Genomic DNA, 24,832 nt, shown 5'->3' with positions numbered 1-24,832 from the left:
AAAAACAAAATAAAAGTCACCTTGCAGATGGAAGTTAAAATACCTGCTTGGCCAGACTGCATCGAAGCAAATGTAGATTTAGAAATTCAAATATTTAGAGGGAGATATTTTCAGCTGGTAAGTTACATTCTGCGACGATATTTCGATTGTAAATGGGAATTTGAGCGAAAGGGAATTGAAATTGGGAATTGAGCGGTACTATTATCTAATGACTGACAGATTCACTGCAGAGGCATCAAAACACATGACAGTGCATCATGCGGAGCGTCCCGATCAGCTGGTCGTTATATGGGATCATTAAAGACCAAGGTAAGATGAATGCACATATTTGGTGATTTTCGATTATTGTAACTCAATTTTAGTGCCAAGTTTAGAGAAACACATAAAACATGAGCACAATGAGTGGTCCATCAGTAGATACTGCTTAAGAATTTTAATCGGGAGAGATAATTATGATCTATCAAGGATTCAGAAAAGATATTGTTTATTAATACTGTATATATATATGTATTATTGTGGATTCTAGACACAGAAGTGCGACATTGTGATGCATTTGGGGCCTGCAGCAGCACTATCAACAATCCACATCTTGTACTGTGTTTTGGGCCTGATTATTGCTTCGACATTAAATGACTGAATTCTTAAAGCAGCTGTGAGCATCTGTTGTAGATGATGATGATGATGATGATGTTGTTGTTGTCGTTTTTTTTTTTTTTAATTTTTAATTTTTATCTTAGATGAACCACATAATTACTGGACCTGGGTATAATATTGGGCTCAAGTAGGCCATTTTGCATGAATCTGTGTCTTTTGTTAGAATGTATGCATTCCCTGAATATTAAATGGCTCTATGTGGACCGAAAGAGATCGATTTGTTTCAGTCAACTAAGCTTTATTGGCATGATTTTCTATCCATACAAAATTGCTGAAGCATATACAGAACATAGTAACTGAAGTATTAAAATAGTACAGAAAATAAAATAGTTGTAAAAAAAAGAGATACAATGAATGGTAAAACTAAAACTAAATAAAAAAGACAAAATATAACAAAATTATATAATATTTATAATTTATATTGAAATATATTTACTTATCTATAATACTTGTGTGTGTGTGTATATATATATATATATATATATATATATATATATATATATATATATATATATATATAAGAATACAATGAGAATGTCTTGTGCATATAAAAAATGGTTTGTACAAAGTAAACCACCCATTACAGACTCTTCTTCCTCTCATATTGCAGGTTTCTTGTAAAGTGCAGAGAATGCTGATGAGGATGGAGAGAAGGAAGAGGAAGAATTCCAGATGCCGACACAGCAGTGGGCAGTCGTTCCATCACTGATTCCTGTACTGGAAGGGTTAACTTTTTTTGACTGGTCAACTCTCAATTTCAGCAGTGAGACCTCATGGACCACAGAGCTCAGAGAGACAAGAGTAGGGCCAGCTACTTTGGAAATGTTAAGAATAGGTAAGGTTTGGTTGGGATTTAAGGGATAGATGAAAAAGAAATCATTAATGTGTAGCTTAAGCTCTTAAAGAGACCTGTGTCATCTTGTCTTTAGACTGGGATCAAAGCTGCCGGCTGGAATTTCGCAGCCTCCAGGCTTCATTACTGCTCAATGTTCCATAGGCGCTCAGAGTGTGCTGGGGAACAGTGTTGGGCAGGAGTGTGGCAAAGGAAATCACCAAATCCGAAACCCCAAACTAAGACAGTACTATCTAAAGGGTAAGTGAATGACCATCAACAACGATTGACAATTCAGAAATAGTGTTTAGTTATAAAGTTGCTTTTTTATTATGGCACATTAAGTTAGAAACAGAAATGAAATTCAGTACTGCATAAAGGGTTTACACTACCGTTCAAAAGTTTGAAGAAGAAGAAATGAATACTTTTATTCAGCAAGGATGCATTAAATTGATCAAGATCTAAAACTTAAAGTGACAGTAAAGACATTTATAATATCATAAAATATTTGTTTCAAAGAAACTTTCTATTCATCAAAGAATCCTTAAAATAATTTATCACATATTCCACAAACATATTAAGCAGAACAACTGTTTAACACTGACAACACTGTTTCTTGAGCAGCAAATCAGCATATTAGAATGACTTCTAAAGGATCATGTGACACTAAAGACTGGAGTAATGATGCTGAAAATTCACCATTGCCATCACAAGAATAAATTACATTTTAAAATACAAAAGAGTTATTTTAAATTGTTATAATATTTCATAATATTACTGATAAATAAATGCAGCCTTAGTGATACTGCAATGTAAAGCCAATCTTGGAGTTTGTACATATACATTGAAAATCCCAACTGACATTTTTTTAAATGGTAATGACTCACAAACACTGGTTTAAAATTACAGTTCCTGCTTACTAAACATACTCAGTGTGTTTGTAGTTTAAACAGCTGAAGAAACAAACTGAGAAACAAACACATCTGCTTTCACTCTAGTTACTTGTGTGCAGTTTGAACTGTTTTTGCATCTTTCTTCATAGAGGCGGCATTTCCAGTCAAAGATCCAATAACGAAGATTTTGGAGTCATGCAGAAACAATGAACACGGAGTGAGTAAAGTTTTTAAGCTTATTTACGCACTCTATCGCCTTCAAGTTCCTGTTGATATATGATAGAAGTCTCCATAAATATAACTGCCAACATTGTCATACCTTGCTGTCATGTACTGATAACTTTGGAACAAAGGTTACTGAAACACCCCGTGCTGTCTTGTGAAGCTTTAAAAGATCTTTAATGAAACTGTTTAATGGATAATTCAAGGAGAACATGGAAACTTTACAGCAAATATAATGGGAGAATGTCAACTGTGAAGGCTTTGGTAACTAATATTTTATTATTTAAAATGAATTAATAAACTAGGCTAATTTGATGACCCAGCCAGATGTTTCTGTTCAATATCAAACTGTCTTTCCTTCTCATTTTTTAAAGTTGATGTCCATTTAGTTTCTTGTGTACAGTAGGTAATATTGTTTGAATTGTATTACACAGAGACACCGTTGAAATTACACAACGTCTGTCGTTATTCAAGCTTCACCATGAAATGTGTTACAAGAGCATAAACAATCCTCAGATTCTCAGTTTGACTTTTCTGCCATTTGGAAACAAACTGACATTCGTTTGCTATTAAGTGTGCTGGGTTTAAACAGTTTCAGAATAAAAGACTGTGCTGTTTGTTTAAAGATAAAACTATGCAAATCATTAGATACCACTACCAGTATGTGTGCAGTTTGAACTGTTAAAGGCATCTATATTCGAAATATTCTCGAACAAGTAATACATGTTATCCATCATTATTTGCATGTCTGGAGATAGTTGTCTGTAGCAAAGCCATAGGGAATGAAGAATTTGAGTTTGGACGATCAGATATTACACTGTGCGCAGAGTTCATTGATTTGTGTAAGATTTGTGGAACAAAAAGAAGTCCACCTTTCAGTTAATGGCATGAATAAAATCAGAAATAGAGGTCAGAATAGTTTTTGCAGAGGTTTTCTTCTTAGGGTGTCCCTATGTACTTTTAATTATGCATATTTATTATACTTAATTTTATTATACAATGCCGTTCAAAGACTAGATTGTGTTATGTTTTTGAAAGAAGTCTCTTATGCTTACTAAGACTTAATTTGTCTGATCAAAAATGCAGTAAAACAATATTGTGAAATATTATGCAGTTTTAATATATTTTAAAATGTAATTTATTTCTGTAATGTCAGTTTTCATGATTGTGCCTTCAGAAATCATTCTAATGTGCTCTCTGTTTAGTAACTCACAGGTAAACACTACAAACACTAGTCTTAACATTTTTTTTAATCATGTTATTTAAAAGGAAGTTGCAGTTAATCTCCTATTAATTTTTATTCTTATGTATAAGATCTCTCGGGACACCTGGGAGACAAACATGACAAAGGAAAATAATCTATGACAGGAAGTGACAATGTCATGTGATCCCATTTGCATGAATTATGCATCTTTGTGATTAGCTAATGGTTTCTGGGTGCTGTGACTAAGTCCAGACATCTGATGTCACAGGGCTATGAATAAGGAAATGAGGGGGTGTACAGCAGTGTGGAAAAAAGGAAGGGAAGTGAAACTGCTCTCAGTGTTACAATGTCTTTCCTTATGCACCACCTCAAACAGTTATCCAAAAACAAGGTCTCAACTTCTACGGCGACAGCTTCTGACCCACATCCAAGACAAGAGCACAGCCTTGATCCTGCGCTCAACATTGGTGTTGTGGGAACTGCAACTCTTGTGTCTCCTTCCACGGATGCGGAATATGACAAACTGACGGTGAGAGAGAAAAAATTGTGTGTTTACAAACCTTGGCGCTTAATGAATTATGGTTTAAATAGTGAACAGCCTGACAAATCTCAGTACAGCTCGTTTGTAGCATTAATTCCAAGTTTAAGCTCTTTGTGATGCCAGTCAAACTGTAATGTAGTGACTCACAACGGCTTCTCTTCTGCTGTTTTGTGTGATGTTTATTTATCTCTCGTAGGATGTGGAGGCAGTTCCTTTACCTGATGGAAATGTGTGTCTATTGGCTCTTCCATCTGAATGCTCTCAGGGGGAGGGGCCAGCCGCAATGTCTTGCCTCAAACTGTTCTCCCGTTACATCACAGACAGAAAGGTGACAATGTTAGGTTTATGTTACACTGTTTTATATTACCATTACATTTCATAAAATGCAGCTTATTCAACTTCAGTTCTGACTCACCATTTTGCTTGTCTCACTAGGGTGTGGTCTCTGGAATATTGCTGGTGACGTCCAATAAGATCTTCTTTGACCCTCAGAAGTCTCACCCACTTGTTCAGGAGAATGGCTGTGAAGAATATGTATTCTCCTGCTCTGTGGATGATCTTGCCTCAGTGTCCTTCTACACAGATATCTCTCACATTCACTTCAGCAAGACCACATACAGGTACTTTCTGCTTCACTGCTTGGATATATATATATATATATATATATATATATATATATATATATATATATATATATATATATATATATATATATGTCACTGGCCTCACTGTTTTAATGGATCCAGTTATCCAGCCGCTAAACACTTCCACAATAAACTCCACGAAGGTGCAATTTATGAAGTTTAATCATGAAAAGTGTGAAACTACAAAGAGAAAAATACACAAACATGAATTTCACAAAATAGATAGATCATTAAATAAATGAGCATTCTCAAGCACACAAGGCAAAGAACCAACAACAATACAGTTGAATCAACAGCATAGATTAATACTTTGCAAACTTGAGTAGGAAAAATGTAACAAACATGCTGAATTAAGTGCTACATTACATAACACAACAATAAAGAACTAAATGCTCACTTAACAAAATCAAACAGTCACTTACAGATATTGCATTTCAAAGGGCTTTGATAAGCAAGATGAAGATGGATGTCTGCAACCACATGGAGTGCCTTGCACAACTAAACCACTGAAGGAATATGGCCTACTTCCTCTTTAAAACAGGAAACCATTGGAAAACTAAGGAAAACCCCAAAATAAGTATCAAAATAAAAGTCCTTGTTGAAACCGAAGTTTAAAGTCCAGCACACTCCCCGCCTGGGGTATGTAAAGACCTCACTTTGTTTTTGTTTTTTGTACTCCAATATCTTAGGGGGAGTAAAGCAGAACCACTTCTGATATAGGGCGAATAAAGTTTTTCTGCATGCCTTCTCTGATAAATTTCAGCTCCACTTTCCTCACAAGACTATCTTTACTAGGTAGTGTTTTTGCAATGATAGCCATAGGCCACTGATTTCTCTCTGCTTGGCCATCTTTCATCAACACAATGTCTCCTTCCTTGAGACAAGACTTCTTGTCTTGCCACTTCTGCCTACTCTGTAGAGTGGTAAGATACTCACGGCGCCATCTTGTCCAAAATGTTTCTGCAAGATTTTGAACTCTTTTCCACTCAGCTTTGAAAAGATCTTTATCTGTAAACTCACCAAGAGGCGGAGGGATCGAACAGGTTTTCTGAGTCAACAGAATAGCAGGGGTGAGTATTAAAGGAACTTCAGAATCTGAAGATACTGGCACAAGAGGGCGTGCATTAATGATAGCAGAAACTTCAGCCATGAGGGTTACAAGAACGTCGTGTGTGAGATGCAGGGACTTTCTTTCAAGCAACATACAGTCAAGAATACGTCGGGCTATACCCACCATCCTTTCCCAAGCACCTCCCATATGTGACGCATGGGGAGGGTTGAATATCCATGTACAAGCATGTTGTTGTAGATACCTCTGAAGATCAGAGCCTGAAGTTTCCTTATTCATCTTGAGCTCCTGCACTGCTCCAATAAAGTTTGTGCCACAATCAGAGCGTATCTGCTTAGCAGGTCCCCTTATTGCAAAAAAACGTCTCAGAGCATTAATGAATCCGCTTGAGCTCAATGTCTCTACAACTTCAATGTGCACTGCTCTTGTGCACATACAAGAGAAAATGACTGCCCATCTTTTGGAATTGGAGCAGCCTCCTCTGGTGCGGCGAGAAACAACCTGCCATGGTCCAAATACATCGACTCCTACATATGTGAAAGGTGGAGCCACTTGAAGTCTTTCTGCGGGCAAATCTGCCATCTGTTGGAGCTCTGTAGGACGACGAAGCTTTCTACATGTCACACACTTGTTAAGTAGACTTCCAATGCATCTTTTGGCACTCATCAGCCAATACCCTGCTGCTCGTATTGCTCCCTCAGTAAAATGCCTTCCTTGATGCTTGACTGCTTGATGGTAGTGTCGAACAAGCAAAGTTGCTACGTGATGTTTCCCAGGAATGATCACAGGATTGCACTCTTCCTTCTCAAGACCTGCCTGAGCAATACGGCCTCCAACACGCAGAATACCTTTGTCATCCAGAATAGGATGAAGTTTCCGTATACTACTTCTAGGTGAGAGATTGCATCCTGCTTTTATATCACTTAGCTCTTCTGGATAGGCTACATTTTGAACGCTCTTTAGGATAACAATCCTGGCTTTTTCCAACTCTTCATTTGTAGGACTGTTACTACAGAGATGCCATCCACTACATCTTGGCTCCTTTGTTGAATGGGAGAATGACTTGGCGATGTGGCTTAAATGAGCGATCGTTCTGATTAGCTTACTCAAGCTGGAGAAGCGTTCAAAACGCTCAGGAGTCAGGAACTGATTAGACACTGCAGTTAGACATGAAATCACTTGTGGTCGGATTTCTGGATCTACTTCAAGATCAACAAGGTCATAATCCTCTTGAAGCAAGGCGTTTAAGATTGGAGATTTCAAAAGGAAATCTGGCCCTGTAAGCCAAGTTGTACTACTGAGACAATCAGCTGATACAGATCTAGACCCATGGTCTGCAGGATTGACATCTGATGGAACATAGTTCCATTGGCTAGGAGTAGATGACTGAAGAATTCGTTGGATTCTGTTGTTCACATACACATAAAAGCGTTTTGTTCGATTATGAATATACCCAAGAACAACCTTACTATCTGTGTAGAACTGGATACTATTGAACTGCAAGTCTATTTCTTCTATAACCATGTCTGCGATTTCAACTGCTAGAACTGCTGCACAGAGTTCTAATCTCGGAACAGTCAGATCTGGCTGTGGTGCCAGCTTTGTCTTTCCAAACACAAAGCCAGTATCTGCTTGGCCATTTCGAGATGTGGATCGCAGATAAGCTACAGCTGCAACAGCTTTCACGGATGCATCTGCAAATATACACAATTCCCTTGTCTGAACCTCAGAAGTAGGAAAAGATGAGTAAGTTCGTGGTATCTTTAGATCTTGCAAACTTTGTAAGGAGTTCCTCCATCTGATCCATTCTGGCTTTATGTCATCTGGTAATGGAGAATCCCAGTCTTCAGCCTGAATTGAGAGTTCCCGAAGCAACAGCCTGCCTTTGATGGTAACAGGAGCAATGAAACCACATGGATCATATAAGCTGTTTACGGTTGACAGTACACCTCGCCTTGTGAATGGCTTCTTATCGTCAATAGCTTGGAAAGTAAATGTATCTGATGCTAAGTTCCATGACACTCCTAGGCTACGCTGGACTGGAGTATCTTCAAAGAAGAGGTCAACATCTTTGATATCCACAGCCCGATCTTCAGGGTGAAATGCCTCAATCACCGCAGGTCGATTAGAGATTATTTTATGTAGCCTAAGGTTTGCTACTGCAAGCATGTCTTGAGTTTGCTTCAGAGCACTAATTGCTGTGGTTTCATTGGGGAAGGATTTCAGAGCATCATCAACATAGAAATTATGTTCAACAAACTCTTTAACTTCACTGTCAAAGTTCTTTTCTTCCTCTTTGGCCGCTCTATGCAAACCATATATGGCAACAGCAGGAGAGGGACGATTGCCGAACACATGTACACACATTCTGTATTCCACTATTTCTTTACCAGGGTCATTGTCTTGATACCAGAGAAAGCGCAGGAAATCTCTGTGATCCTTTCTGACTAAAAAACAGTGGAACATATGCTGAATGTCAGCGGTAATTGCCACCGGCTCCTTACGAAATCTTAGCAACACTCCCAGGAGGGTATTGTTGAGATCTGGCCCCTTAAGTAGGATATCATTCAATGAGACTCCATTATAAGGTGCACTGGAGTCGAAGACCACACGGATCTTGTTTGGCTTCTTCGGATGATAAACACCAAACAAAGGCAGATACCAGCACTCTTGGTCTTTCCTGAGTGGGGGAGCAATTTCTGCATGTCCGTTAGAGAACATGTTGTCCATAAACTCAAGAAAGTGAGCTTTCATCTGAGGACGTTTGTCCAAAGTATGACGAAGTGAGGATAGACGGTTGTAAGCATACTCTCTGTTATTTGGAAGCCTTCTTCTGGGAACTTGAAATGGCAAAGGAGCCACCCAGCCATTGGATTCATCCTGATAGAACTCTTTGTCCATTAAGCGTAGAAACCTGTCATCGTCCGCTGACAGTGCAAGCTTGTGATCTCTGGATGTACAAACAAAGATTGTTTGACCTAGCTTCTCGCTTGCACATGTTGCTAAAGCACTTACACCTTTTGATGCAAGATGATCTTGAAACTGAAGCTTGGTGCCATACTGCTCTTTTATATGGAACTGACTTTCACAGGGCCAGAAGAAGCTGGGGCGGCCACTTTCAAGTATGGAGGTCTTAAAAACATCAACATGAGCAGGTCGATGAGCACCTCCAAGACACACGTCTCCAATAACTACCCATCCAAGATCTAACTTTTGAGCAAATGGAGCGTTGTGTGGACCATTAATCTGTTGACGGACTTTGTGGACCCTAATAAGGTCCCTACCAAGGAGGAGGAGGATGTTAGCATCTGGATCTAGGGCTGGTATTTCATCAGCAATATCCCTGAGGTGACTGAAATGACGTGCTGCATCTGGGGTAGGAATTTCAGAACGAATGTTAGGAATCTGATTGCACTCTAGCAGTGTAGGAAGATGAAGGCTTACACTCTTATCCAATGATTCCACAATGTAGCCACTTGCTCTCCTTCCTGTTGTCTCTTTTAATCCAGCACATGTCTTGAGTGAATATGGAAAAGAAGATCCTTCGATTTGAAACTCTTCAAAGAATTCTGTTCTTACCAATGAGCGGTTGCTCTGTTCATCCAGAATTGCATACATTCTTCTGGATTCTGATTTGTTACCCACAGGATAGATATTAACCAAACAAATCTTGGAACATGCTCTAGCACTCATTCCAGCTCCACACACTTCAGTACACTTTGATGTTACCTCTTGATTGATTAATTCACTTTCCTCCCCGCCATCTTCTAAGACAGGAGAGACGGTTTTCCTCCAGGGTGCTGGACCAGGATGTAAAGCGGACACATGACGATCACTATCACATTCAGTGCAGTGGATTTCAGCTTTGCAGTTTTTTGCCATATGTTCTATAGAAGAGCAGCACCTGAAGCATACTGAATGTTCTTTAAGAAACTGTTTGCGATCTTCAAGACTTTTCGCTCTAAAGCCTCTGCATCTTTTTAATGGATGTGGCTTGTCATGGATGAGACAATATCGTTGAGGATCAACAGTCCATATCCTGTCCGTAGCATTTCTTGTTTCAGACATGTTGACTTGGGTTTTATGAACAGCTATAGAAGCTTGCCTGAATTTATCTGATCTTTCTCGATTTTCTGGCGAAGGAAAAATGGCAAAGCTGGGATCCGTTCTTGTTTTAGCTTCTGAACGAATAAAGTCAGCAAACACAGAAAATGGTGGGAAGGCCACAGAATGTTCTCTCTTGTACTTCGATCCATACGATATCCATTTTTCTTGGATATTATAAGGGAGTTTTCCTGCAATCGGGCTCACTCCATGAGCGGTGTCAAGGTAAGACAACCCAGGAAGATAGCCATCCAGCTTGGCTGCCTCCAGCTCTGCGAGCAGGTCTCCAAGATCACGCAGCCTGTACAGATCTTTACCTGATATCTTAGGGAAGTTTTCCAATTTAGAAAAGAGAGCTCTTTCAATAGCCTCTGATGAACCATACATTTCCTCTAGCCTCTCCCAAGCCATTTGTAGACCTTCAAAAGGGTGCCTAATATTAACTGATTTTAGTCTTCGTACCTGTTCAGATGATTCTCTTCCGAGATATTTGATGAGCAAATCCATCTCTTCCTCTGGCTTAAGGTCAAGGTCTGCAATAGTACTTTTGAAAGATGATCGCCAAGCCCAATAATTTACAGGTTTATCATCAAAAGAATTCAGTCCAGAAGTTACCAACTGACTGCGTGCAATGAATTTGGCCAGGCTGTAAGTGTCTGACATATGCTCAGGACTACGTTGTAAGTTACGGCTAGAAGCTTGGTCTCTTGCATATTCTGCAGTGCGTTGGAGGCTGATCTCTTTGGAAAACTCTGATGCTGATACATGGTCTACTTCCGTGAAGGCTGCTGCTAAAATTTCTGCTTCTGCTATGGCCGCATCTCTTTCTTTCTCTTCCTGCAGTGCCTCTAGTGTTGCTTGAAGTCGGGCTTGTTCCACTTTAATCTCAATTTCTTTCTTTGCATGAGCCGCTCTTGCCTTGGCTGCCTCTGCCCTCGCACGAGCTTTCGTGACGGCTAAACTGGCCGTTGAACTTCTTGATGAGGTGGAAGCTTGAGAATTTGAGCAAGCATCATCACTTTCTTTGTGCATGCGATGGCGCAGTGATGATTTAGATTCACTTGAAGACATGATCTTTGTGCAGGCTAACAAACAGAGATATTCCTTTATCTCTCTGATAGATGCAGTTGTTAGACAGGCATCCCCTCCATCTTTCCAATTTGCTGCTTATCTTTTCACTGTCACTGGCCTCACTGTTTTAATGGATCCAGTTATCCAGCCGCTAAACACTTCCACAATAAACTCCACGAAGGTGCAATTTATGAAGTTTAATCATGAAAAGTGTGAAACTACAAAGAGAAAAATACACAAACATGAATTTCACAAAATAGATAGATCATTAAATAAATGAGCATTCTCAAGCACACAAGGCAAAGAACCAACAACAATACAGTTGAATCAACAGCATAGATTAATACTTTGCAAACTTGAGTAGGAAAAATGTAACAAACATGCTGAATTAAGTGCTACATTACATAACACAACAATAAAGAACTAAATGCTCACTTAACAAAATCAAACAGTCACTTACAGATATTGCATTTCAAAGGGCTTTGATAAGCAAGATGAAGATGGATGTCTGCAACCACATGGAGTGCCTTGCACAACTAAACCACTGAAGGAATATGGCCTACTTCCTCTTTAAAACAGGAAACCATTGGAAAACTAAGGAAAACCCCAAAATAAGTATCAAAATAAAAGTCCTTGTTGAAACCGAAGTTTAAAGTCCAGCACAATATATATATATATACATACACACACAGGGCTTGACATTAACAGTCGCTAACCCTCCAAATGCAGGTGGATATTCCGACTAGCCACTTTGGCGGATTGAATTTGATATAATATACATTTTTCAAGTCTTTTAAAAAGGCATCTGAAATAATAAACTAAGTGCAATCTAGTGTTGTCAAAAATATTGATTTATCGATACTGAAATATCTGAAACTCTTCCGCAGAATAGATACACAATGCAATCTGTGCATTCTTGCTCTCCAATCTCTCCGACAGCGAATGACACACAAACCCACGTCCCTTTAATCACTCGTTTAATTTGCTTCGGGTGAATATTTTTGGTGTTACAGGGCTTGAATTTTGGCGTGGGATTGTGCATATTGAGCATAATTTTACTCATTCCAGCAGATTTTGTGCTCAAACCCAAAGTGCGTGCACATAAATACACCATAATGGCTATATAAAACAGTATAATGGGTCTGTGCGTCAGGTTTTAAAGTGATAGCAGCCTAATATACCTGCTGCCAAGTTATGAGATAATATTAAAAAAAAAATATATATATATATAGTGAGGAAAATAAGTATTTGAACACCCTGCTATTTTGCAAGTTCTCCCACTTAGAAATCATGGAGGGATCTGAAATTGTCATCGTAGGTGCATGTCCACTGTGAGAGACATAATCTAAAAAAAAAAATCCAGAAATCACAATGGCCCTCATTTATCAAAAGTGCGTACACCAAATTTCCAGCGTACACCTGGCGTACACCCAAAACCACGGTGACTTTGAGATTTATCAATATGGACGTTGGCGTACGGCACGCTCAAATCCTACGCCAGCTTAGGAGGTGGTGTACGCACGTTTTGAGTGCGGGAATGCGCAGAAAAACAATTCCTAACACTGCAAAACGCACTGACAAACTAAAAGATATGATATATTATGAGCCACTGTAAAAAAAAACAACAACATAGTAATTATAAACTTCAGTGTTTATTTTTTGTGCAACATGGACTTCAATGTTTAATTTGTGTGATTTTACCAAAGCATTTGATTTGTAGGCATATGTATTCCTTCAGTTGCGAGCCTGTGTGCTTTACCTGACGTTTCAAGCCTTGTTTATACTTTCGCCTGGCTCCGCAGCGAGTCTCCGCACAGACTGCGCGCGCACCTCCCCAAACGGACGAGGCGTTTTTCGACGCGCTCGCCGTTGTACTATTCTTTGAAACGATGGTTAGGCCAGGGTTAGGCCCGGCAGATGTGCACGGACTGGGTTTAGTAATGAAAGGCTTTCAATGACCAAAAAAATCATTCAGACTGACAAAATAACAAAAATGACATTCTTCTTCTTTTAAATAATAATAATAATAATACAAATAATAATAACGACATTCTTCTTCTAAATAACAATAAACGTCATTAATAATAAAAATCTAGAAATCAATTTTGTTTCTTTCCACTTCCCTGGTTTCGCTTTCTCTTTCTCAAAGAAGTTTCTCTTCTTTGCCGTCTTCCGTGTGTCCATGGCGTAAAATGAGGGCGTGGGGGAAGCGGAGACTTGAATATATAGGGGCGTGTTATTCTAATGACGATTGATTTCAGCCGCGGCATTTATCAAGGGCAGGTATTGCGTACACCTGGATTTCAGAGGTACGCACAGCTTCATAAATCAGGCGATGAGAGGAGTGTAAGCATAATCTTACGCCAATATATACGCCCGTTTCTACGCAAGAATGATAAATGAGGGCCAATGTATGATTTTTTTTTACTATTTATTTGTATGATACAGCTGCAAATAAGTATTTGAACACCTGAGAAAATCAATGTTAATATTTGGTACAGTAGCCTTTGTTTGCAATTACAGAGGTCAAACGTTTCCTGTAGTTTTTCACCAGGTTTGCACACACTGCAGGAGGGATTTTGGCCCACTCCTCCACACAGATCTTCTCTAGATCAGTCAGGTTTCTGGGCTGTCGCTGAGAAACACGGAGTTTGAGCTCCCTCCAAAGATTCTCTATTGGGTTTAGGTCTGGAGACTGGCTAGGCCACGCCAGAACCTTGATATGCTTCTTACAGAGCCACTCCTTGGTTATCCTGGCTGTGTGCTTCGGGTCATTGTCATGTTGGAAGACCCAGCCTCGACCCATCTTCAATGCTCTAACTGAGGGAAGGAGGTTGTTCCCCAAAATCTCGCAATACATGGCCCCGGTCATCCTCTCCTTAATACAGTGCAGTCGCCCTGTCCCATGTGCAGAAAAACACCCCCAAAGCATGATGCTACCACCCCCATGCTTCACAGTAGGGATGTGTTCTTGGGATGGTACTCATCACTCTTCTTCCTCCAAACACGTTTAGTGGAATTATGACCAAAAAGTTTTATTTTGGTCTCATCTGACCACATGACTTTCTCCCATGACTCCTCTGGATCATCCAAATGGTCATTGGCAAACTTAAGACGGGCCTTGACATGTGCTGGTTTAAGCAGGGGAACCTTCCGTGCCATGCATGATTTCAAACCATGACGTCTTAGTGTATTACCAACAGTAACCTTGGAAACGGTGGTCCCAGCTCTTTTCAGGTCATTGACCAGCTCCTCCCGTGTAGTTCTGGGCTGATTTCTCACCTTTCTTAGGATCATTGAGACCCCACGAGGTGAGATCTTGCATGGAGCCCCAGTCCGAGGGAGAATGACAGTCATGTTTAGCTTCTTCCATTTTCTAATGATTGCTCCAACAGTGGACCTTTTTTCACCAAGCTGCTTGGCAATTTCCCCGCAGCCCTTTCCAGCCTTGTGGAGGTGTACAATTTTGTCTCTAGTGTCTTTGGACAGCTCTTTGGTCTTGGCCATGTTAGTAGTTGGATTCTTACTGATTGTATGGGGTGGACAGGTGTCTTTATGCAGCTAACGACCTCAAACAGGTGCATCTAATTTAGGATAATAAATGGAGTGGAGGTGGACATTTTAAAGGCAGACTAACAGGTCTTTGAGGGTCAGAATTCTAGCTGATAGACAGGTGTTCAAATACTTATTTGCAGCTGTATCATACAAATAAATAGCTAAAAAATCATATATTGTGATTTCTGGATTTCTTTTTTTAGATTATGTCTCTCACAGTGGACATGCACCTACGATGACAATTTCAGACCCCTCCATGATTTCCAAGTGGGAGAACTTGCAAAATAGCAGGGTGTTCAAATACTTATTTTCCTCACTATATATATATATATATATATATAAAATGATCAATTATAAATAATATAAATTACGAATTAATACAAAAGCAAATAGTTGAGATTAACAGAGATTAACAGAATAAAATTGTAATATTATCAAATTTGGTGAATGTACAAAAATTCATTACATTTAACATATTTCATTCACCAGAAGTTTAACTTTGACAGCCCTGAAAATACATTTTGTAATATACAATGTAATTATATAATGTAATTTGTAATAGATTGTGTGTGTGTGTGTGTGTGTATGTATATATATATATATATATATATATATATATATATATATATATATATTGTTGCAGACCCCTCAGCACCCCCCAAACAACTGCATTTTGGTTGTTAATTAAACAGTGCAAAAAACTAACTTTCCCATCAGTCATTGCACATACAGCACAGACACATTGATCTAATTTTTCTTCCAGATGTAACAGTTGTAAGTCATCAAAGAGCAAAACAAACAGCCACAAGAAAACCCGTCAGTCAGCATTAGAGGCCATTCCCGCTCCTGTGTCCTCCGTTTCACATGATCTGACAGCGACTCCGGATGCTAAAGAAGAGGATGAGGTAGTTGGAGAGACTAAGGACATGTCTGAAGCTGAGAGGCAGTCTGGGGGAATGCTAACATCTGCTGCTGCTACTTTCTGTTGTGGAGGACCAGACAGTGTTCAGAGAGGAAACAAAGAATATGAATTCCGAGACAAATCCGAACAGCGGTCATATTTGGAAAGACAGCTGTTAGGTAATCAAGATTTTTACTCAAGAACTTTGACATTTAACTTGTACTGCAAACTCTTTTTTTTTTTCATCAGCTAATCCACTTAGTTATCTCTCTTCACTCATTAGGTCCTTGCACTTCTACATCTAGTAGTGGTATAAACGGATCTCTGATGTTTGTGAGAATTCGACAGAAACTGCAACATGGGAAGAAAAGGGCTTTCTCTAAACCTAAAATTCCTTCCAGAGACGCCTGGTTCACCATGCAGCAGGGATGGTACTTAAGCCTTACCTAGACTACACAGCCTGCTTGAAATAAACAGCAAAACATGGCAGAATGTTTGAATTAATGTGCTGATAATGTTATGGTAAAAGTTACTTCATCTCACTTTCTTGTTCTTTTTCCCTTTCTGCCTTTGATTTTGTGCTGTAGCTCAGACGAGCTGTACGCTTACATGAGCCAGCATCGACCGGACCTGTGCATCCTGGAGGGAGGTGAGGAGGATGAAGCAGAGCATGATGAAGAGGATTTTGTGCTTCTCGATGATGAGGAAGAAGAGGGGTCTCCACGAGAAGGCCAGGCCGGAGAGGACTGGGAGGTCAGTTATTTTCTAAATGTATGGATTAAACAAATAAATTGAGATAACACGCCAAGAGAGCAGGAATAACAATCGAACTGAAGTGAAACAAAGAAAAATGCCTGTTTCGGTTGGAATATGCAGGGGATGTTTCTCGCTCACTTTAATGATACTAAAACTAAAACACTTTGCATTTGTAAATACAGACATGGTAATTCACTGGTCGAACATGCTTAACAATATTCATGGACTTGTAGTGTTGCTTCTATGACAACCAGATTACTCACACCCTCAGTATCTCAATCATGGTCAAAGGTCAAGAACTTGAAGCCTAAAAAAAAAAAAACTACTTTTTGCATACACTACTGTCACTTTTGATAAATTTAATGACCCCAAGCTTTTGAAAGGTAAAGACATTTATAATGTTACAAAAGATTTGTATTTCAAATAAATGCTGTTCTTTTGTACTTTTCTATTCATTAAAGGATCCTAAAAAAATATCACATGGTTTACACAAAAATATTCTATTCTATTCTATTCTATTCTAACTGTTTTCAACATTGCAGCATCAAATCAGCATATTAGACCAATCGGATGCAACGCAATGCATTCTGGTTAGAAAGTTTGTCCACTGCCGCGTCACAATCACGTGTGCCATCAAAGTACCGCGAGAGCAAGACGAGACCAGCCGCCTCGGTCAGGTGCTACAGCTGGCCCAAATCGGCTTCACGAGCTCTGATGACGACACAGCAGTTTCGTGTTTATTCTGACATATTCAGCTCAGGTGATGTTCAAAAATATGTGTTTTTATAAAAGTAAGAACTCTTTTCATCTAACCTTAATGTTATAGTAAGTCATGTTTATCAAAATAAAACTATGAAAAATATAGATCCACTTTATTGGTATTTAAATAGTATAGGCTTCTGTTGAACTTTATGCTTGTACAGATGGTGCTGTATTAAGCAGTACATAAAGACTTGAATGAAAAGTGTTTTTGTTGCTTCATGAAAACGTCTAAACGTCTATGTATTTGACAAATATTGCATCTAATGCAGTTCATATGTGATAAAGTGCACAAACACCTCGCGAGCGTCACGAGAAGCAGAAAGTGTCCAACTTCGGGTCTCCGTTTTTAGCTCTTCCCTGCCCACAACTGGCAGATGTCACCTATTGGTGGCTTCATAGACTCAAACACACCTAATGATTTATGAAGGATCACTTGACTGGAGTAAATCCAGCTTTGCCATCACAGGAATAAATGACATTTTAAAATAGATTAAAATACAAAACAGTATTTAAAAAAAAAAATCTTAACAACCCCAAACTTTTGACCAGTAATAATGTAAATATTTTTTTAGCTTTATCTGTTATGTTTTAGATTTTGTGGTTACTGCATTAACCTTGAGTCTTAAATCATATTTTCACATATATGTTAGATAAGGAATTCATATAATATGAATAAAGATGTTGAACATTCATTCAAGGTTTTCATAAGTGTCAGTTCAGTTTGGAAGTGTTTGTCTCTTCAGCTCAGTTATTGGCAGTAGTGTTATTTTGGTGGTAGATTAAAGTACTTGGATGAAGAGACCAGTAATTTCATCTTTGTAAGAAAAAGCGCCACCAGCCGTGACTGTCCAAACCTGGTCCACAGCAAACACTCGCGCGCGACAGTGACGTCATCGCACGCAGTATCGCGCGCGTTGGATCCGCAAGGTTTCGCGCGTTCATTTTTTTACAGTCTATGACGTTTATAGGTCTCCAATTTTCGCAACTAACTTGAGAATGAATAATTTCGAGAAAATAGTGGCGGACCAAGTCCGCCGACATAGGTACCTCTATGATCGGAGTATGCGCGATAATACTGACGTTCAAATTATTAATAATGCATGGAACGATATCGCCGCCGCCACGGGAAAAGACGAGGCAGATTGCCGTAAAGCGTGGAAGAATTTAAGAGACAAGTTTGTGAGGATCAAGAAGAGGGTCTACACAGGAAGCATTGATCCAAGTCCATACACGATCATGACAGAGCTGGGATGGTTATGCCAATTTGTTAAACATCGGGAAACAGCCTCAAATGTGAAGGTAAGAAACACAAATGTTGTTGTTGGTTTTTTTAATCGCTAAATGCACAAATGCATATATTTAGGCATTTCTTGCATGAATGTTATGTTGCTATGTGATCGCAGGGGGGAAATGAATACCCACACTATGGCAAGCCATTTTAACATTTAAAAGCTAGACTGGATATGTGTTGCAGATATCTGTAATTCAGTTTTGCCTAGTCAAAAAGAACATTTCAGATATCCGCAACTACATTCTTCCTATCCATAATTGTAATTTCAGATATCCGCAACTACATTCTTCCTATCCATAATTGTAATTTCAGATATCCACAAAGACAGTGTTCCTAGGACAAATGACATCACTTTTGCCATTCATTTGTATGGGGTTTATCATTACAGATATCTACAATGCAATTGAATTGTAGATATCTGTAATTCTAGTTTGAGATATCTTCAATCTGATTCTGACTAGTCACAACTCCAGTTCAAGATATCTTTAATTCACCTCAATTCAAGATATCTACATGTTCCTTTTCAGATATCTTAAATTAGTTTTGACTAGGCGAAATGACGTTGTAGATATCTTAAACTGGAGTTAGGGATAGTCATAATTTAATTGTAGATATCTATTATCAAGTTATAGATATCTTGAAATGAATTTTGATTAGAGATATCTGAAATTTGAGATATCTGTAACTTTTATTCTGCCTAGTCAAAATGTAATTACAGATATCTTGAAATAGAGTTTTGACTAAGGCAAATGACGTTGCAGATATCTGTATGCAAATTAGGCCCGCATCACACTTTAGGCGGGAGCAGAGCGTGTTGTTCAAATCATCAAATCACATAGCACCTGTTAACTGTTAACTTTAATTAGCACTGATTAGCACCATGTTGGAGCAACCAGAGTTTTTAATCGTCTTTTTTCATGCTGTTAGATACTGTTTCAAACTGAAAAAAAGAAATAAAAAATAAGAACTAATCTGAACTAAGAACTTTGTTTCTCATCTAAGGAAGTTAATGTTATTGTACTTTCATGAATAGCATGCATGTAAGCATCTTTATTAAAGTGAATTAGTGTGAATCTTTTTCACGCATAAATCTTACGGCAACAACAACCTTTTAAGCATGAACATAAACATAGCATTGTAAAAATTATTTGATTTTTTTTTGTATATAAAAAACATTTTCTGGTGTTTTTTTTCGATTACAGCCAACGCCATGACTGCTTCTTTCTTCTTCCATTCATAGAAATAAGGAAATTAACCCACTTTTTCTTTGATTATGGCGGGGAGGGGAAATGGATATGTAAAATAGAGCAACGTCATGCACAATAATTTGCACTAGTCATAATGACGTTTGAGATATCTTTAACTTTCATTCTGCCTAGTCAAAACTGAATTACAGATATCTGCAATTGTCATTTAAGATGTGTGACGAGTTGAATGTCATTTTCAATGACGTCATTGCAGATATCTGTAATTCAGTTTTGCCTAGTCAAAACTGAATTACAGATATCTCTATCTGTCGTTTCGACTAGTCACAATTACGTTACAGATATCTTGAATGACAATTCCAACTATCCAAAATGTAATTACGACTAGCCAGAAAGACATTGTTGATATCTACAATGTTAATTTTGGATAGTCAAAATTTGCTTTTAAATGTTAAAATGGCTTGCCATACGCGTTCAGCCCTAGAGTTAGAGACAACACTTTCTAACGTCACTCTTCCTTTCTTTAACGTTATTGACGGATGTTACTGTGTTCTCAGGCTAGTGTTGCATAGTTCAGTGGGATGGGATGCCCTACACTTTTTATATATCAATAGTCTGTTTCAGTAAGAGAGTAATATGGTACAGATTAATATGGAATTAAATATTTGTACTTCTGTTTCATCGTGGCTTTAATACTAAAGTTGCTTAAAATTTTGCTAGAAGGGAATGAAAAATATAGTGGTAGATTGTATACATGTTTGTAAAATATACCCATTGTTTAGTACGTTTACAACATCTTTTAGACCTGAATGTAATTATTGTTTCTTCATATAAGGAAATATATAACGTGGTCTCCATTGAGGAACAACTGAAGACAAACAGCTTCCTAACCTCTCCGGCATCAGGAACATCAGAAACATCAGAGACTGTGACTTCTGCCAAACCTCCACCCCTGTCCCTCATGCGATCATCGCCACCTCCTCCCACTCCATCCATTCTTCCACCCTGTCCATCACCCAAACGCAGCTCCTCGCCTTGTTCAATTTCAGCTTACCCTACCCCAAGCATCTCATCCTGTTCCAATGCCTCACCATCTTCTACTGACTTAATGCCTGAGAGAATGTCTACCACTGAAGGAGCCTTACTGAAGATACTGGAGCAGCTGGACTGGGAGAGGGAGAGGGCCATGCAGCAGGACACTGAAGATTTCAGATTCGCTGCCGTCATTGCTGACATGTTGGCAAAAATTGATCCTCACCGGAAGCCTGAGGTTAAATTCAAGATCCATCAAGTACTGTATGAAGCTGTGCGAAATACCCAAACATAGACATCATCATGTTTTCACTGAGACTATATATATATATGTATATGTTTTATTTTATTTCACAGATGTAAATAGTTCATGTATATAAATAAAAACTTCAATATTCAACTGGAGTTTGATTTTATCAATACAAAAGTTCTTGTAAACCCTATTCTGTGTAAATGTAGTACTAAAATGTGAAGACAAAATTAATCCACAGGTCAAAAAATTTGTTCTATTGCACACGGCACACCGTGAATGAGCAAATTGGTTTAAACCTCATATACCTGTCTAGTGCTCCATATTATTAAACTAGAAACTACAGTAGTTAACATGCATTCATTATTTATAGGTGCTAGTTTAATAAACTTTTTTTTTTTTTTTAAGTCTCCTATGTTCACCAATTGCATAATTATTCCTGTGATGGCTGATTTTAAGCAACCATTACTCCAGTCTTCTTTATCACATGATCCTTCAGAAATCATCCTATGCTGATTTGCTGCTCAAGAGACATTTCTTATTATTATCACTGTTGAAAACAGTTGTGCTTTTTTTGCAAACGGATTCATTTTTTTCAGGATTCTTTGATGAATAAAAAGTTCAAATAACAGCATTTATCTGAAATAGAATTTCTTCTGTAACATTATAAATGCCAAGTTCTGTTATGAAACTCTAGATGGCACAGGTTGATGGGTCCTTCTTTTACATCATTAACTACATGGCACAAGCAGATTGGTTCCTGTCGCATCTGCAGCCAATGAGCTTGCTGCTCAACATTTAAAGGTGCAGTAAGCAATTTCTGAGAATCGTTGAATATTTCATATTTGAAATCAACCCAAACAAACACACTTTCCTTCATTGCTCTGCCCCCAAAATGCATTAACATGCAATGCAAGCGTGAATGTCTCTATCATAGCTGAAGCGAAGCAAAATAAAGCTTTGTGAAAAATAAAGCGAAGATGAAGAACGAATGAAAAAATTGACATACAGTACACAAGTATATATAAGCAAAAGTTTGTTGTTAGTCACCAGCAGCATACACTCAAAACCAATGTTACGTATGGAGCAGAAACAAAGCAACCTTTTCAGACCTTCCCGCTTGGGTCTCTCCAGCGCTGGAAAGCTTTTCTAATATTAATGCGGGTCCTAAAGCTCTTGCTTGGTCATAACCCTTCTTTTTCCATTGATAGTCCTCTGACCTTTTCTGTTTTGTAATGTCTCTCAGCCATCTCTCTTTCAGCAGTCTAAATCTCCCTCTTGCTCACTCTCTCCTACCCCGTCATGAGTGGACACACCCCCTACAGCTGATTGGCTAGAAGTTGTGTTGCTTGGTCTGATTCATTTTCGACAGTTTTTCAGAAATTGTTTACTGCACCTTTAAATAGCTGGTTAGCGTTCACTATAGCATTTTGCAGCATGCCTCCAGAGTTCCTCTGAAACCCTCCACTTTCCCCAGCTCCACCTGTACACATCTGCTACGGGTAATTTTATATATGCTATTTGTGCAGCAGCAGTGTCTTACATGCTCACAGCAGCATATCAGTGTATGTATTGGCAGAAGCAATAATCTACAACAGCAGCATAGCAGATCTATTCCACCAAAACCAACTACATTAACATTGTCATATCCATTACCATGCTAAAAATCTTCATTTTTATGATAGAAATGTCTTTATTTTCACTTTTCATCAATTTAATGCATACTTGCTGAATAAAAATATTAAAATCCTACTGACCCCAAACATTTGAACGGTAGTGTATGGGTTGGTGAGTCATACACATATTGTTTCTGTACAGATGGTGTCAGTGGAGGAGAGTGGGCTGAAAGCTTCTGTCTCTACTGAACCAGAAGGTTTGAGTAACATACTGAAGCAGAGTGTCATACTGGATGCCCAACAAGTTAGAGAGGTCAGTACTCACACACTTCAGATTCAGTATACATGAATACTTATTCATAGTCATGCAGTTTTGTAAAATGAAGACCTGATCTCATTCTGGTGGCCCAGTGTGTGTAATGTGTGGTAAAATATGTAGCATGCGTCTTCTCTCAGATCTCGAGAGAGCTGCCTCCACGTACCATCGGACGCACGTGGCAGCTGTCCTACAGCACGGACAAACACGGGGCAAGTCTCAAGACTCTGTACAGAAAACTCAGCACTACCGACTCACCTGTGCTGATAATCATCAAGGACAACAACCAGCAGGTCATTATTTCACAGCTGGTGAAGTGGACAGCTGAGGGTCAAGGGTCACTGTTCAATTGCAATATTCATTCCACTTGTAATTTTGACCTAAGTTGGACGTTTTGATTTCGTAAAGGTGTATTGTTATTTGAGTGGTTTTAATTTCCCCCTCAGATTTTTGGGAGCTTCCTCTCACATCCTCTGCATCCTAGTGAGGCATTTTATGGCACTGGAGAGACCTTCCTGTTCCTGTCTCACCCACGCTTTAAGGTACACATAAAGACACATTTGAGCAAATGTATTATCATTGAGAGAAACAACTGTAAAGGTTTATGAGATCAAATGAAATTCTTAATGGGAATTTCTTTTAAACACCTCTGAGATAATATTTATTACATTTAAGTGTTTCCGATGGACTGGAGAAAACTCTTTTTTCATCAAAGGGTATTTGGACTCTTTTGCCATTGGAGGAGGAAGGTACATATTAATATTCTGCAAAATGCCATATATGCATAGCTGCATTTTCTTGTCCTTTATTTTAGACTTGCAAGTGATTTGTATAAGTAAACTTAATTTTTGTCTCTTTTCATTTCAGTGGTCACTTTGGTCTGTGGGTGGATGAGAGGTTGTTCTTGGGCAGAAGCAACCCCTGTTTCACCTTTAATAACTGCAGCCTGTCTGAGACAAACGACTTCACAATTTTGGATTTGGAAGCCTGGACATTTGGCTGACACATGCTCCAAATAATCATGATTTAGTGGGAAATATGGCCATTCAAATTAACTATTCGATCACATTTTACTGACACCTGTAAATGAAGGGAAAGAGACCCTGCAAACTGTGAATATTCTTCCTGAAGTGAAGTCAAGGGAAGAGTTTTGCACCAATGGATGAAAGCTCACCTATCATCTTTACCACCATGATGGAAAAAAAAGCCTGTTTCGTCTTGTGATTAAGATGCATTTGGGTTCATTTCATTATTTAAATGAGTGCACTTCATCGTACAAGAAATAATGTTCTGGGACAGAATGGAATACTATCTGCCCAAATAACATTTGAATGGTACGCGTTTACATTAATGAGGTCAATCAAGGATCCCACATTATTACTGCAGCGCTGGTTACAGTGCTTGTTACTTTGATGAGGAAACCTTTTTTATCTGTGTTAACTTATAACAACTTAAATAAGCTACACCCTGACTAAATGGCACAGATTAAAGCCTCACCTGCTGTTAGTAAGCAAAGCATCTGCTATACACAGTAGCTTAGGCGTTACTTTAAATTTCCATAGCTACACTTTACACATAGAAAAGGTTCCTCATCACTCAAGCCAAAACAAAACCAAGACTGAAATGATTTTGTGTTAAACATCACACAAACCTCAGAGCTGCATGTTTCATGTCTTGAGAATTTTGGTGTCACAATACTTTCTTAGACATTCACATAAAGTCTTAAGCACTCCTGTGGATTCCTAGCCTGTAGGAAAACTTACTTTCTGTAAATAACTTACACTAGTTATAATAACATCAGTTCACAAAGATATCTGTACAAACAATGGCTCTAAAAAAAACTGTCAAATGCAATATTTATACATGTGAAAATGCAGTCACTCAATACTGAAAGTGTTAATTAACTTACATAAT

The 24,832-nt window shown here is 38.5% G+C and overlaps 2 protein-coding genes across 2 annotated transcripts; both read left to right on the top strand.

Moving 5' to 3' along the window:
* The first annotated feature begins 18 nt into the window (after window positions 1-18).
* On the top strand, window positions 19-24,747 carry LOC311280608 (oxidation resistance protein 1). The gene is made up of 16 exons (XM_084392883.1): window positions 19-117; window positions 220-309; window positions 1,265-1,489; window positions 1,584-1,747; window positions 2,529-2,596; window positions 4,182-4,334; window positions 4,543-4,674; window positions 4,782-4,966; window positions 15,553-15,869; window positions 15,974-16,121; window positions 16,278-16,443; window positions 22,805-22,915; window positions 23,059-23,211; window positions 23,365-23,460; window positions 23,594-23,667; window positions 23,786-24,747. Exons 3-16 carry the CDS (start codon window positions 1,428-1,430, stop codon window positions 23,919-23,921), a joined length of 1,965 nt encoding a protein of 654 aa, XP_084249009.1. The 5' UTR covers window positions 19-117; window positions 220-309; window positions 1,265-1,427; the 3' UTR covers window positions 23,922-24,747.
* On the top strand, window positions 18,100-21,159 carry LOC311280611 (uncharacterized protein). Its single transcript, XM_084392886.1, has 2 exons — window positions 18,100-18,507; window positions 20,540-21,159. Exons 1-2 carry the CDS (start codon window positions 18,205-18,207, stop codon window positions 21,029-21,031), a joined length of 795 nt encoding a protein of 264 aa, XP_084249012.1. The 5' UTR covers window positions 18,100-18,204; the 3' UTR covers window positions 21,032-21,159.
* Window positions 24,748-24,832: the final 85 nt, after the last annotated feature.

This window comes from Rutilus rutilus (genome assembly GCF_951802725.1).
Source record: "Rutilus rutilus genome assembly, chromosome: 21".
NCBI lineage: Eukaryota > Metazoa > Chordata > Actinopteri > Cypriniformes > Leuciscidae > Rutilus > Rutilus rutilus.
The sequence above is the reverse complement of the archived record's forward strand: the minus strand, read 5'-3'. Positions and strand labels throughout refer to the sequence as shown.